The sequence below is a fragment of the Rhinatrema bivittatum genome, chromosome 1, assembly GCF_901001135.1.
Source record: "Rhinatrema bivittatum chromosome 1, aRhiBiv1.1, whole genome shotgun sequence".
In the NCBI taxonomy this organism is placed as follows: Eukaryota; Metazoa; Chordata; class Amphibia; order Gymnophiona; family Rhinatrematidae; genus Rhinatrema; species Rhinatrema bivittatum.
In genome coordinates, this window is record NC_042615.1 from 807,996,243 (window position 1) to 808,011,407 (window position 15,165).

The window sequence follows — 15,165 nt, forward strand, 5'->3', positions numbered from 1 at the left end:
ATTTTCATATGGTATACCATTCAACGCTTATGCTATGTTTACACAAAATAAACAAGGATTTTTTTTAAAATACTGTTGCATTATTGAAAAAAGTAAGTTTGCTTACCGTAAATGGTGTTTCCGTAGATAGCAGGATGAATTAGCCATGCTGTCATGGGAACTGTCCAGCGGGGCCCAGGAGGCGGAGCTTCTGAGTAGAATACAGAGCTTTGCTCTGTGCGGCTGCGCGTACCTTCCCGCGCAGAAAAACAGTCTCTCCTCAGTCTGTGATTTAGCAGTTCATGATATAAGTTGCTGACTATCCAGGGAGGTGGGTGGGTCAGCATGGCTAATTCATCCCATCTACGGAAACACCGTTTATGGTAAGCAAGCTTTCTTTTTCCCGTTGATAGCAGGGCTGAATTAGCCATGCTGTCATGGGAGTCCTACGCTCCTGATCACGACGTTATATAGTTAAGAAGTCATTCTGCGTGATCTAAAATTGTGGATAGTCAGTCACAAGCTCAGGTTGACATGGTTTGCAAAAAGACTCGTCCGAGTTTACCATAGTCAGATATCTGTTGATCCAGACAGTAGTGAGATGTGAACGTATGTACTGAAAACCAGGTGCCTTGCAAATGTCTATGGGCGCCACATGTTGTAGGTGTGCCAAGGAAGTCGATACTGCCCTCACTTGGTGTGCATTAGGGTTGCGAAGACAAGGTTAGGTTATTTTTTGAGTAACAGAATTGAATGCATTGGGATATCCAGCTGGATATGGACCGTTTTGCTACCGGTAGACCGGGAGTGTTCAGGTTGAAAGAGACAAATAATTGGGACGCTTGTGACTCTGAATGCGTTCTTCTTTTATTAATATGCCAATGCTCTTTTGCAGTCCAATGTATGTAGTACTTGTTCCCTATCATTATGAGGAGGCTTGGGAAAGAATGTTGGTAATTGATGGACTGGTTTAAGTGTAATTGGGTGACCACTTTTGGAGGAAAGAAGGATGCGTGCGAAGTACTACCTTGTTATGATAGGGCTGTAGTGCACTAACGCTTGTAGTTCACTGACTCTGCGTGCTGACGTTAAGGCAATAAGAAATACTACCTTCCAAGTAAGATATTTGATATGCGCTGAGTCCATTGGTTCAAATGATGCTACCATCAGTTATTTGAGTACTAAATTAAGATTTCCACAGCACCAGCGGCTTGGAAACCGGAGGCTGTAGGTGAATCAGGCCTTTTAGAAAACGGGAAATACAGGGTTGGACAGAGATGGGCTGTCCTCTATACAGGCGGTGATAGGCCGCTATCACACTGAGATAGACGAAGTTGCAAGCCCGTGATGTATAAAGAGTGAAGATAGTCCAATAGTCTTTCTGGTGAGCAGTCTAATGGATGGATTCCTTTAGCAGAGCACCAGGACGAATACCTCTTCCATTTGAAGCCATAGTTTTGTCGGGTTAATGGCTTCCTTGAGGCGAGAAGTATAGTTTGCGCGGATATTGAGATTCCTTGTTCTGTCAAGAGGAGCCGCTCAATCTCCACGCAGTCAAGTGTAGCGATTTGTGCATGGGATGGAGCAAAGTTCCTTGTTCCTGTGTCAAGAGATCTGTGCGGTCTAGTAGCAATATTGGATCTGCTATTGATAGATGCAGAAGGTGGGTGTACCACGGTTGACATGGCCACGCCGGCGCTATCAAAATTAATTGAGCTGCGTCTCTTATGCATTTTTGGAATGTTCTTGTAATGAGAGGTATTGGAGGGAACGCATACATGAGAGGTTCTGTCTATGGTAGGAGGAACGCATCCTGTGTCGTTCGATAAGCACTGGTCAATACAGAACAAAAGCGAGGGACTCTCGCATTGAGTTTCTGTCGCAAAAAGGTCGATCGGTTTCCCCCAGTGTTTGAAAAGAGCATCCGCAGCTTGTTGGTTGAGTATCCACTCATGAGGGTAGAATATGTGACTCAGATGGTCGGCTTGAGTGTTGATGGTCCCCAGTAGATACGTTGCTTGAAGGTGTATTGAGTGATGTGACGCATGTTCCAGGATTTGCAGTTTCCTTGCAGAGGAACCAGAACCGGAACCCTCCTTGCTTGTTGATGTAGAACATCGCCACTTGATTGTCGGTGTAGACCATGACTCGCCGACCTCTTAAGTGCGGAAGGAATGTTTGGAGAGCGTTCTTTATCACTCTGAGTTCGAGTAGATTGATTTGCAGGTTCTGTTCCTCTGGGGACCAGAGGCCTTGCGTTTGCAGATGGTCCAAATGAGCTCCCCAGCCTTTGCGAGATGCATCGGTGGTGAGAACTATGTTGTGGGGGGGGGGGGGGGGGGGGGGGGGGGTGTAGTGAACAATGCTCCCTTCTTGAGCGTTGGTTCCTTGAGCCACCACGCTATATCTTCCAGCATGAACTGAGTCAGCATTGACTGAGTCACTCGTGACGTTAAGGCCTGTGAGTGCTGTTTCCATTGTGGCTTGAGTCCCCATTGTAGTCGACGCATGTGTAGTTGTGTGTTTGGAACAGTATGAATGGCTGCTGCCATGTGACCAAAGATGATAAATACCTGTCGCTTTGAAGGTTGTTTGAACAATTGGATGGAGTGGAAGAGTCGTCGCATCTCTATTCTCCGATCCTTTGGCAGGAAAGCTCTGGTGTGGATTGTATCCAGACGCGCCCCAATGAAGTGCAGAGATTGCTTCAGAATCAGATTGGATTTTTGGTAGTTGACTACGATTCCCAAACAGTGTAGACAGTGTAATGTCTGGTGAAGGTAGTCATTGAGAATCTGTGGTGCGGATGCCACTATGAGCCAGTCGTCCAGGTAAGGAAAGATTTTGATGCCCATCTGACGTAGATGTGCCACCACCACTGCCATACACTTGGTGAAAACCCTGGGTGCTGCTGAGAGGCCAAAGGGTAGTACTCTGTATTGGAAATGCTATTCTCGAAACTGGAAAGATAGGTACCGCCAAGAGGAGTGGTGGATAGGAATATGGGTGTAAGCATCTTTCATATCTATCAAGCACATCCAGTCCTTGGGTTGAAGAAGTGGTAAGATGGTTTTGAGGGACACCAATTTGAACTTCTCTTTGACTAGGTGTGTGTTCAACTCTCGTATATCCAAAATTGGTCGCTGCCCACCTGTTTTCTTGGGAATCAGGAAATACAGTGAATAGAATCCCTTGTTTCGAGCATGTATGGGAATTCGTTGGATCGCTCTTTGTTGGAGTAGGGATGAAATTTCCTGTGCCAATTGAGTTTGTTGACATGGAACTCGGTTGGGCATTAGGTGGGGTAGATTGGGTTTGTTGTGGAAACTAAGTTGGTATCCCTGTCTTATGATTTCTAGAACTCATAGGTCTGTAGTTATCTTCTCCCAGCATGGTAGGCATAATGTGATCCTCCCTGGTGGGTGTAGTGGTAGTGATTAGTATGATGCGGTTGTATTAAAAAGATGGGGTCGCTTCCTGTCGCCGGTTGAGGCTGCTGTGCCTGAATTCTTTGTGGTCTTACTCTACCCCCTTCTTGCTTGAAGAGGTTTGAGGTGCTGCCCTTTGCGTGGGTTGTAAGGAGCAGGGCGAAACTGCTGATATTGCTATCGGGGCGACGGTGATATTGTTGTCTGCGGTTGGCAGAGTAATATCTATGTTGTGCAGCGAAGGATGATGTTTGAGTCAACGATTGGACAGCCACTGCCTGGTTATTCAGGTTTGCAACCGTTTCTTGAAAATTTTCCCTGAAAAGATTTCGCCTCTGCAGAATAATTCGCCAGCCGTTCATGAAGGAGTTCCTCGATGGCAGCTGGAGTGAAAGCAAGGCCATTTTGTCGGGCGGCAATGGCCAAGGCGGGATGTGCGAGTCGATGACTCGAATGACTCGTACACTGTTCGGAGAAGGTGTCAAATGCCTTCTTCTAGGTCCTTGTATCTGTTGAGTTAGGGATGGCGACTCTGGAGTGGGCCAGTGCTGCTTTAAAGTGTTTGCAGATTTTCGTATAGATATTGGACCAGGTAGAATTGGATGTTGACTGATCCGGAGGACAGCATAGACGATTGATACGAACTTTTCCCAAAATCATCCAGGATTCGTTGGTCCTTTCCTGGAGGTGCCAACACGTGCATTTTAAGACCTTTGGCTCACTGCATTGCAGATTCCACAACCAACGAAGAGTGGTGGCAGTTGTGGCATAGAATAGATTTGTGACTTAGAATAGAATTGGGACTTCTGCATTCTAAATTGAGGTTGGTCTTTTTTTTTTAGACCAGTGGAATAGTGTAGGGTGTTTCCCATGATTTTTCCAGGACTGAATCCAATAACCTTGTGAGATGGTAGTGAGGCGGTTCAGCTTGGTACATCTAATATCCTGAGTAGTCCGAGCGTTCCCCTCGAGGGTCCTGTAGGTTTTGGACCTGTAGATTGAGAACTCTCCCCATCTTATCCAGGAATTTTGGATAAGAGAGGTCTTCTGGTGGTGAGTATGGTTCAGGTGTATCCCTCCAGTGGATCTGATGGGTACCCCGTTGATGATGAGGGAGAGGAATCAGAGTCCAATCCTGGCCGGTGATTGGGCCTTGCTTGGTACCATGGGCGTTTGATGGGATGGAACTGGTGGAGAGGGGTTCCTCGGTTGTTCTGGCAATGAGGGTGGGTGGTGCACTACCCGTGGGAGATGAAGGAAGTTGAAACGTAGATTGTAGCGTTTCAAAGAGTCCCGACAGGGCCATTGACAGTTGGAAATACGCCTCTCAGGTTGCGTCGGCATCTGCGGTTTCCCTGTATCGCTGATTGAGGCGGCGAAGGATCTCCCCCTTCCCAACTCAGTCTTCCTTTTCTTTCAGACTGGTTGTTGGGGGTGACGTTTCATCCAACCCGTGTCGATTTTGGTGAATCATGGTTGGATGTCCGTCGTGGGGAAGAGGAGGAGGAGGACGTAATTCTGACGTACTCTTCCTCAGATTATGGTGTCGATTGATGGTGAATCTCTCTTCTTGGGGAGATGAATTGGTCTGAGAGGCATGAACCAGAAAGCTCCTTGCCCATATGGTGTGGGGTAAAACCCACTCCCTTTCCTGGGGATGGAGAAGATTGCGGGTTGCTATCAACCGACTTCGTCCGGCGCTTTCCATGCCATTTTCCACATTCCGAGTGGGCCTCACTTCTGGAGATCTGAGTCGAGACGTGTGGTGATGGCCTTTTCAGTTGCATGGGATTATGCGCCTCGAATTACAGTGCAGATGCTGGTTGAATCTGCCTAGAGACTGTATGCGTCGACAGACGCATATAACGTCAATGGTTTTGAGTGCGTCGATGTAGACACTTCATGCGTCGGTTTTGACAAAGCTTGCGCCATATCCAATGTCTGATGTGTCGATCCCGACGCTTTCTGTCTTGCCATCGACGCCTTCTGCGTCGACAGACTCCCCTTGCGCCGCCATTGACGCGCCTTGCGTCTGCTTCGACTTTTTGTGCATCAATATTGAGTGTTTCGACGCATGCATCGTCGACCGTTCTAAGTGCGCCGATCCCGGCACCAGTGAAGGCTTGTGTCTTGATTTCTTCTCAGTCTCATGTTGCAGAAGCGTTGACGTCGACAACACCCCTGCGGAGGTATTCGACGCAGGTCTATACGAGTCGCCCACTCCGTGCGTTTTAGACTCTTAGTTGTGGCCGCTACAGGTTATGCTCTGTTGAGTTGTGGCTATCACTGCCATGACTCGGCCTCCTCCGATGGATCCCCAAGTCCTGGAGGTGGAGGGTTCTACGGATGCCGCCCTCCTTACCTTTGGGGTCCTGTGCTTCGTGGGACCCGGCGACGAGTGAGCCTCTGAAAGTGGGGAATACGACCCCGATTGCGTCCTTCGGAGGGCTTCGATCTTTTGGGCCCTCTGATGCCTGGGCTCTTGGCGACATCCTGCTACAGTGTTTACATGTGGCCTGTTGGTGATTGGGCCCGAGGCATCGATAGCAGCGATCATGTCCATCGGTGATAGACATGATTTTGCCGCAATCGCAGGGTTTAAACCCCAAAGGCTGCGGACCTGGTTTTTTGGACATGATTTCTTCTGTTTTTTTGTACAGCTTGAGGAGAACGAAGCCCCGCGTGTGATCCCACGCGCAGAAAAAACAGACTAAAGAGAGACTGGTTTCTGCGCGGGAAGGCACGCACAGCTGCACAGAACAAAGCTCTGTATTCTACCCAGAAGCTGTGCCTCCTGGGACCTGATGGACAGTTCCCATGACAGCATGGCTAATTCAGTCCTGCTATCCATGGGAAATGTATTTTATTATACTTAATATACCGCCTGTAAAACAATTTTACCCAACCGGTTTACAATAAAAACAATCAGAAAATCATAGCAAAATATGTCTTGAACTTTTCTGTTGGAAAGGCATTCCATAAATAAATATGATTTGATCTCTTCAAAACTACTTACAGAACCTACAATAATTAAACTGCTCAGTTACCCAAACACTGGAAAATACTGAGTAATTCAGCCAGGACTTGAAAGGCTCTTGCACTTCACTCGCTAACACACCTCAGATTCACAGGTAGTGAAAAACCAAGCAAACCAAATCTTGAGTCTTATACTTACCATTTACAGTTTGTTGTGCTCGGACTCCATTAGGTCCATTCTATAAATAAAACATGTACAGACAATGAAAAGTATTAAACCTCTGGAATGCATCTGGATCGTAAGGAAGGGAACCAAGGGGTAACTAGCAGCACAGTGCTGAGTACTCTGGAGACCCAGGTAATGCTACCTTGTTTCACAAACCATGGAACCTTAAGTAACCAATCTTGCTGCTGTGCTCAAAATTAGTCATGATCTCCATGGGGCAGGGTTTCAGAATGCTATATGAGCTGATCTGGATTTTGGATTAAATTACTCGCCTTTCCAAAGCCATTTGCAAAGCAAGTTACAATAAAGGATGAAAGTATGGAGTTAAAAAACCCATGGAAAGTACTGCTCCACAGGCTAGGAGTTAGAGTAAAACCTCAGAGCATAGGTTTTCTACTCTGAAGGTCAACTGAGACTAGGCATGTCACAGCATTACTGGGAAATGTTAAAGATAAAAAATTATTACAGTGACACTAACTAACCAGTTGAAAAATTCCATGGACATAGCTGCATATGATTGAAAGCCACACAACATGATTCTTGGTCACTGAATGAGACAAAAATAAGTGGAAGTTTCATATTATTTCTCTCCTTCATCACCATCCCTCCCCCCAAAAAAATCTCTGTTTTGTCCTCTTACCCCACTGCTACACGCATCTCCATAAGGCAGTTATAACATTCATTCAAACTCCTGACAAATTAAATGCTCTCAGAAGTATTTTAAAGTTCAAACATCTGCTCAGTAATAATGTTTGATTGCTTTCTGAGGCCACATGGTAGTTCTTATAGGCCAGAGATTCCCAATCTTTGAGCCAATGTGACCCCATTTAGCACTTGAAAATTTGCATGACCCCAGTGGGTGACCAAAACAAATTATCAGGGGCGTGATCTCCCTCCAACCATCACTCCACTCCCAGCATCCCCAAATTCCAGCTGATCCCCTCGCTCTAATCAGTCCTTACTCTGGACCTCAACCCCTTTCAGAAGACCTCCTCTCTTTATCCTTCTCCCCTCTTTCAACTTCTGCCCCTCCACGGATCCCCTCTCACCTCCCTAGCCTGCCTCCATTTCTCAACCCCTCCAACCCTTTTCACATCTCCTAGCTGAATTCATTTCACCCCAGGCCCTTCTTATAACCCCCAACATCCTCTGTCATTCCCACTCTCTCATTCCATCTCCCATTTCCTCCTCGCTCTCATCCCCTCTCAGCCTCTCCTCCAGCCCTTCTCTCACATGACCTAGTCAATCTACTTACATACTCCCTATCTCCCCCTCCACAAGCAATCCCTCTCCAGGTGATCCATCTCTCAAGCCATTTCTGCATCTTATTCTTCCCTTCAAAGAGACCCTTTTCCAAACATTGCCCTGGCCAGGGTCAGTGTGGCAACATTTTCCTTTGAGCCTTGGCCCACAGGTGGGTGCAACTGGTGGGAAGAGAGGGGCAGGCTGATGACAGGGTCAATGTTTTTCTCTTGGATAAATTCAGTGGTTGGTGAGGAGAGAAGAGCAGTGGAAATCTCCACCAGCCATGCACACTCCACCCTCCCTTCCCCTCATGGCTAGTCCAAAAGCCAATGATGATCTGCAAGCGGCAGCAGCATTAAGAAAGTCGGTGCAAGCTCACAGGCTCTGCAGCAGCCCCAATCCCTCCTTATTCAGGGCTTCCTATTACCACAGAAACCTCATGTGAGAGCAGGGCTATTTTATAGGCTGTGAGTGCATGCTGGCTCATAGGCCCCATGCTGCATTTCACTACTAATGCTGTTGTTGGTGCCTGAAGAGCCTGACATTTGAGGCACTTATGACCCCAGATGAAGGTTTTGTGACCCCATATGGGGTGCCGACCCATTGTTTGGGAAGCTCTGTTATAGACAAAGTACAAGTAACCAATATCCCAAGTTACAATCTCAAGGTCTTACTTAAACTGAATAAAAACAGATTCCCAAAGAAATATCCTAAATAAACACCTTTCCTTTCGGTAGAGACTAAAACAATACCCAACGCTACCAAAGGCAGGGAAACAAAACAGGTTCTGAGTCAACACGCAGAAAGAAAGTATCTCAGAGTGTGCGTTTCAATCACCAAAGCATGTGAGGTTTCTGGAAATCACTCACAGTAAGCGTGCTGGGCACGGCTTCTGCCGTTGGCATGGAGCTTTGGTATGCTATCCTGCTGTGCACAGAAGTCTGGTCGTAAGAGGAAGAGGTGGTGGATGATGTGGTTACTGAGTTGGTGCTCTGGGATGCGCTTGTCAGGCTGGAGGATGTGATAACTGAAGCAGTGTAGGCTGGCTCCTGCACAGCACTGGAAATTGTCAGAGAGGTATTCAAGGGTTCACTAAAAGCAAGAAGAAAGCAAGCATGTATTTAAAGTGCTATGTGCATGCTGGGCGCCAAGTGGCTGACCTGTATTGGATTAGGTCGCATTGGAAGCGGATATCATGTGCATCAATGTATCTAAAAACAAGCAGTTTAATTTTGAAAGTTGTTTTTTTTTTTTTTGTTTTGTTTTTTTAGAAGGTTCCACAATTTTGCTGCAGCAGGGTATCAGATCTATTAAGTACCCATATTCATCCCCTAGGGAATACAACTTTTAAACTATATAAAGGTTACTGAAAACAATTAAGTGCACATAAGGAGGTACATATTCATATGCCAGCAAGCGGACAAGTTATCTGGCTAAAGTTAGCCGGATAACTTATCTCTGAAATTCAATAGGATATATAAAATGTGATGCTATATCATATAATGTTTTATTAATTATGGGGTGCACCTCATATTTTATACATTGTACTTTGGATGTTATTTAATAAAAGCAGATTGTAATAAACTTTTGATAAGTTGTATAAAAATGATTTGGATCATATATTAGACCTCTATTTATGTATTCTATTGTACTGTATTGTATAGGTTTCAGAGGGAGATATACTTTTTGTATTTATCTTTTTAGTTATCTGGCCAGATAACTTGCTTCTTAACCGGATATCTTCAAATGTTTTACATCAACTCACTAACTACTTATCTGAAAATGCCATCCTTCACCCAATCCAACAAGGACTTCGCAAAGGCCATAGCACAGAAACACTACTCCTGTCCTCATTTGACACACTAATAAGAGGCTTCAATGCAAACACTGATTATAGTCTCATGCTTGACATCTCAGCTGCCTTTGATACACTAGACCACCAAATTCTCCTCTATCAGCTTGAATCCATTGGTATAGCAGACACTGTTTTGAATTGGTTCCATTCCTACCTATTGAATCACCGTCATCAGATCAATATCGGTCCCTGCTCATCTGACTGGTACATCCCTCTTCAGGTGTTCCACAAGGTTCTTCATTATCAGCCATTCTGTTTAACATCTATCTAATACTTCTGTGTCACCAATTCAAGATTTATGCTGATGACATTCAGTTTTTTGTGTCGTATTCCTCATCTTCTATTACACTTGCTACAGTATGCCTCTACATTAAAACTATCAACTCATGGCTATCCCACAATCAACTGAAATCAAATACTTCTAAAACAGAAATCCCCCATCTCTCCTCTATCCCCCACTCTACTTGTAGCCCTCCTTCGCAACTATAGACTATGTGTCTATCCCCATTGTTTCAAAAGCACGAAACCTTAGGGTAATCATAGACAAGTCTCACCATGTCTACTCATATTTCTACCAGTGTCAAAAATTCCTTCTTTAAACTTCAGATGTTGAAACATCTCTGCCCTCTTCTTTTTGCTGACGATTTTCAAACTGTCTTACAATCTCTCATTTTCTCTGGTCTAGACTACTGCAATGCCCTTTATCTTGGTCTTCATGATAATGCACTTCGTCTGTTACAATTAATTCAAACACTGCTGTGCATTTCCTAACTGGCCCTTCTCCGAAAGAACATATCACTCCAATCCTTTACTCATTACATTGGTTACCAGTCCACTACGGCATTCAATTTAAAGTCCTGTCTATCTTATACAATCTAATACATAATGATTCCTCAACTTGGCTTTGCTCTTTACTCTGCATTTACCAACCCAGCAGGCAGTTACAGTCTCTACACAAAAACCTCCTAGAAATTCCATCAGTACACTTCGCAAGGCTAGACATCACTAGAAGACACGCTTTCTCAGTAGTGAGAAACTCCATCTCAGATCACTTAAGGCAGCTAACTTCACACAAGGAATTTAAAAATAATGTAAAGACCTATCTATTTTCATTGGCATTCAGATCTCTCTCTAAGTCTCAGTAGGCTGTTTCAGGTTTTGCTACATTTCACATAACTTCACTTATATTTGCCAGGCTCCAGACCTTACCTATGCCCTTTTATTTTTTATACATTTTATATTCTTACAAGCCGTTAAGCCCGTTAAAACGGGCTACATCCCTCTGTCTCTCACCTCCCCCTCATTCTCTCTCCCCTTACTCTCCCCCACCCACTCCTCTCCACCCTCCCTCTCCTCTCACTCAGTCCCTCCCTCCCTTTCTCCCCCCTCTCCCTCACTCCCTCCCACTCAGATCCCCCTCTCCCTCCCTCCCACTCACTCAGTCCCCCCTCTCCCTCCCTCCCACTCAGTCCCCCCTCTCCCTCCCTCCCACTCAGTCCCCCCCTCTCCCTCCCTCCCACTCAGTCCCTCCCTTCACCCGCCTCCATTTCCTTCCGATGCCGTACTCGCGACTCCTCGCAGCCCACACCCACCTCCATTTCCTCCCGGCGCCGTAAGCGCGACTTCCCGCAACCCTCACCCGGCTCCATTAACTCCTCCCGCTCCTGCCGGCAGATCTCGGGGGGGTGTGTCACTCCCGCGCGCGCGGCAGTGACCCCCCTCCCCCCCCCCCGAGATCTGCCGGCAGATCTGGGGAGGAGAAGTAGCGGCACCGCGCGCGCGCGGCGCCACTGCTTCTCCTCCCGCTCCTGCGGCCCCACCGCCATTTTTTTTTCTGACCGACGTCCTTGCCCGCACATGCGCAGTAGAGCTGTGCTCTACTGCGCATTTGCGGGCCGTCGGTCACAGGCCATTTATAAGGTAGATTGTTTTATGTTATGTCTTATGCTTATTTATTATGTATATTATACATTTTAAACCATTTTGACCAACATTTGTTGTAAAAGTGGTATATAAACCCTTTAAAATAAAATAAATATCTGGTTAAATAGCACTGTCAAAAACAAAGTAAAGGGGCCTGTAGCCTGATGCTCTCCTTCCTTCCCCCAATGTTTATATATGGCCCTTAATCTCCTCCCAAATTTAACAAAAATGTTCCAAGGACCATAGGTTTGATCCCTGCAGCAATGTCTATTAATACGACATTGTGCTGTCACGGGAGCTTCCCACCTACCTGCAGTTCTAATATCCCCCAATCTTTCAGGATTGATAAAGTGGGATATAAATATAACTTAAGTACAGAAACCATGCTCAAAGTAGGAATAGTTTGATGACTGCAGCTTAAGCTTGAAAATTAGGATTCCTAAATTCCAGTCCCTGCTCTGCTCCTATTACTTTATAAAATTTGCTCAGTTTATCAAAGTAACATGCTAAATGACAGCAGATAAAGACCAATAGGCCCATCCAGTCTGTTCAGACAGACACACACTCTGGTTTTCTACCACTTGGGTAGATGAGCACACATAAATTCCCATTTCTCCAAACAGTTCCCCACCCCATGTACAGGGAATGATCACTACATCCAAATTTTCCCTTCCCATGTAGACAGCAACACAGTCTTCATGTCTCAGTGCCAGATCCAGTATAACCTCCCATCAAGTAGGCTCTTCTACTAGTTGCCTAATCAGACGCCCCTTGCAGGGCATTGAGGAAAGCTCCATTTATAGCTGATATTGCAGTAGATAGGCTCCAGCCCACATCTGGTAGACTGAAGTCTCCATTAAGCAGAACCTCTCTTGCATGCCATCCTGTTGATGCTTCTTATATCGGAATTCAACTCTTTTTCCCACAAGGCAAATCAATTCAGCTTTTCCCTGCTTAACCATTGTTTCAATGGTTAAGCAAATGCTGCTTACCTGTAACAGGTGTTCTTACAGGACAGCAGGATGTTAGTCCTCACATATGGGTGACATCATCAGGATGGAGCCCAATCACGGAAAACTTCTGAAAGTTTCCAGAACTTTGACTGGCCCCTACTGGGCATGCCCAGCATGGCACTAACCCTGCAGCCAGCAGTGGTCCCCCTTCAGTCTTATTTGAAAGCTACAGGCAGTGCCAAAAAATAAAACAACAAAACGTTACGAACCCAACACCGCGGGGTGGCGGGCGGGTTTCGTGAGGACTAACATCCTGCTGTCCTGTGAGAACACATGTTACAGGTAAGCAACATTTGCTTTCTCACAGGACAAGCAGGATGGTAGTCCTCACATATGGGTGAGTACCGAGCTGAGGATGTCCGAACATGCACGAAATGTACCCAATGGCGTGCAACAGGCACAACAACTGGGGTGGAATTTGGTAGAGGGCATCCTGAACCCCACCGGGCAGGCGGAAGGATGTTGGTACGTCACGTTGGAAATAGGTTACCCAGGACAGATTGGCTGAAGATGGAATCCTCTCTTCCGGCTTTGTCCAAACAATAGTGGGCTGCGAAAGTGTGGAGAGAACTCCAGATGGCAGCCCTGCAAATATCAGGAAGCTGCACCGATTGTAGGTGTGCTACTGAAGTCGCCATGGCCCTCACAGAGTGTGCTTTAACACGGTCTTGAAAAGGAATGCTTGCTTGCTGGTAGCAAAGAGATATGCAGTCTGCCAACCAGGAGGAGAGAGTCTGCTTACCCACAGGTTGCCCTAATTTGTTAGGATGGAAAGAGACGAATAACTGAGTGCTCTTCCTGTAGGCAACTGTACGGTCTAGGTAGAACGCTAGAGCCCGTTTACAGTCAAGGGTATGTAGAGCCTGTTCCCCTGGGTTGAAGTGGGGCCTGGGAAAGAAAATAGGTAGTATGATGGATTGATTAATATGAAACTCCGAAACTACCTTAGGCAAAAACTTAGGGTGAGTGCGGAGTACCGCCCGGTCCTGCAGGAGTTTAGTGTAAGGCGGACAGGTAACTAGGGCCTGTAACTCACTAACCCTGCGAGCTGAAGTGATAGCCAAAAGGAAAATCACTTTCCATGTAAGATATTTTAGGTCACAGGAGTGAAGAGGTTTGAATGATGGTTTCATGAGCCGCCCGAGAACCAGATTAAGGTCCCAAGAAGGGGCCGGAGGACGTAAAGGTAGCTTGATATGGAGCAAGCTTTTAAGAAAACGTGTTACGAGGGGTTGTACCGATATAGGGACATCCCCGACACCTTTATGGAAGGCGGCTACCGCACTGACATGCATTTTGATGGAAGAGGTCTTTAGCCCTGATTCTGATAAGTGCCAGAGATAGTCCAAAAACCTTGGGATTGGACAGGAAAAAGGATCAAGGGATTGCGAAGAACACCATGATGTATACCGTTTCCATTTATAGGAATAAGACTTTCTTGTGGAAGGCTTCCGTGAAGCAATCAGGACATGAGAAACGGAATCTGAAAGGTTAAGTGGTTGAAGGATTAACCTTTCAACATCCATGCCGTCAGGGACAAGGCCTGAAGATTGGGATGGCGTAAACATTCGTCGTTCTGAGTGATCAGAAGCGGGTGCGTTCCCAAGGGAATGTGCCTGCGGATGGAGAGATCCTGGAGTATGGGAAACCACACTTGGCGTGGCCAGTGAGGTGCTATCAGGATCATGGTTCTTTTGTCCTGACGGAGCTTCACGAGAGTCTTCGAGAGAAGAGGAAGTGGAGGGAATGCATAAAGCAGACCAGCTGCCCAGGAGAGGGAGAATGCATCTCTGGGCTGAGAGCGCTTGCTGCGAATAAGGGAGCAGTAATTGTCCACCTTGCGGTTCTGAGGGGACGCAAAGAGGTCTATATGGGGATGACCCCATTGCTGGAAGAGAGAGGTCGCTACGGAGGGATTGAGAGACCACTCGTGCGGTTGGAAGACACGTCTCAGTTTGTCTGCCAAGACATTGTGCACTCCCGGCAAATAGGTGGCCCTGAGGTACATCGAGTGGGAGAGTGCTTCCGCCCAAATCTGTGCAGCTTCCTGACACAGAAGGAAAGAGCTTGTGCCTCTCTGCTTGTTGATGTACCACATGGCCACCTGGTTGTCCGTCTGAATCAGGATGACGTGATTTGATAGGCAATCCCGAAAAGCTCTGAGAGCATAGCGCATCGCTCGAAGCTCCAGGAAATTTACCTGGTGTTTGGCTTCCTCTGGAGACCAAAATCCTTGTGACTGCAGATCGTTCACATGAGCTCCCCAGCCGAGGTTGGAAGCATCGGTGGTGAGAATGAGTTGAGGATCTGGCAGGTGAAAAGGCAGTCCCTGGAGGAGATTGTTCTGATCTTTCCACCAGGTGAGAGACAGACTGAGTGCGTCGGTGATGTGCACAATGGTTGACAGAGGCTGAGTCGCTTGAATCCATTGTGACCTCAGAGTCCAATGCATGACTCTCATGGCCAGGCGGGCCATTGGTGTGAGATGGACTGAGGACGCCATGTGTCCAAGGAGGACAA

At 46.6% G+C, this 15,165-nt stretch overlaps 1 protein-coding gene across 1 annotated transcript in view; it reads right to left on the reverse strand.

The window, feature by feature from the left end:
• UBAP2 (ubiquitin associated protein 2) overlaps positions 1–15,165 on the reverse strand; it is a 597,209-nt gene that overhangs the window by 182,595 nt on the left and 399,449 nt on the right. The window contains 3 exon segments of the mRNA XM_029581175.1: positions 2,147–2,177; positions 6,579–6,622; positions 8,724–8,946. Coding sequence (XP_029437035.1) covers positions 2,147–2,177; positions 6,579–6,622; positions 8,724–8,946 — 298 coding nt within the window.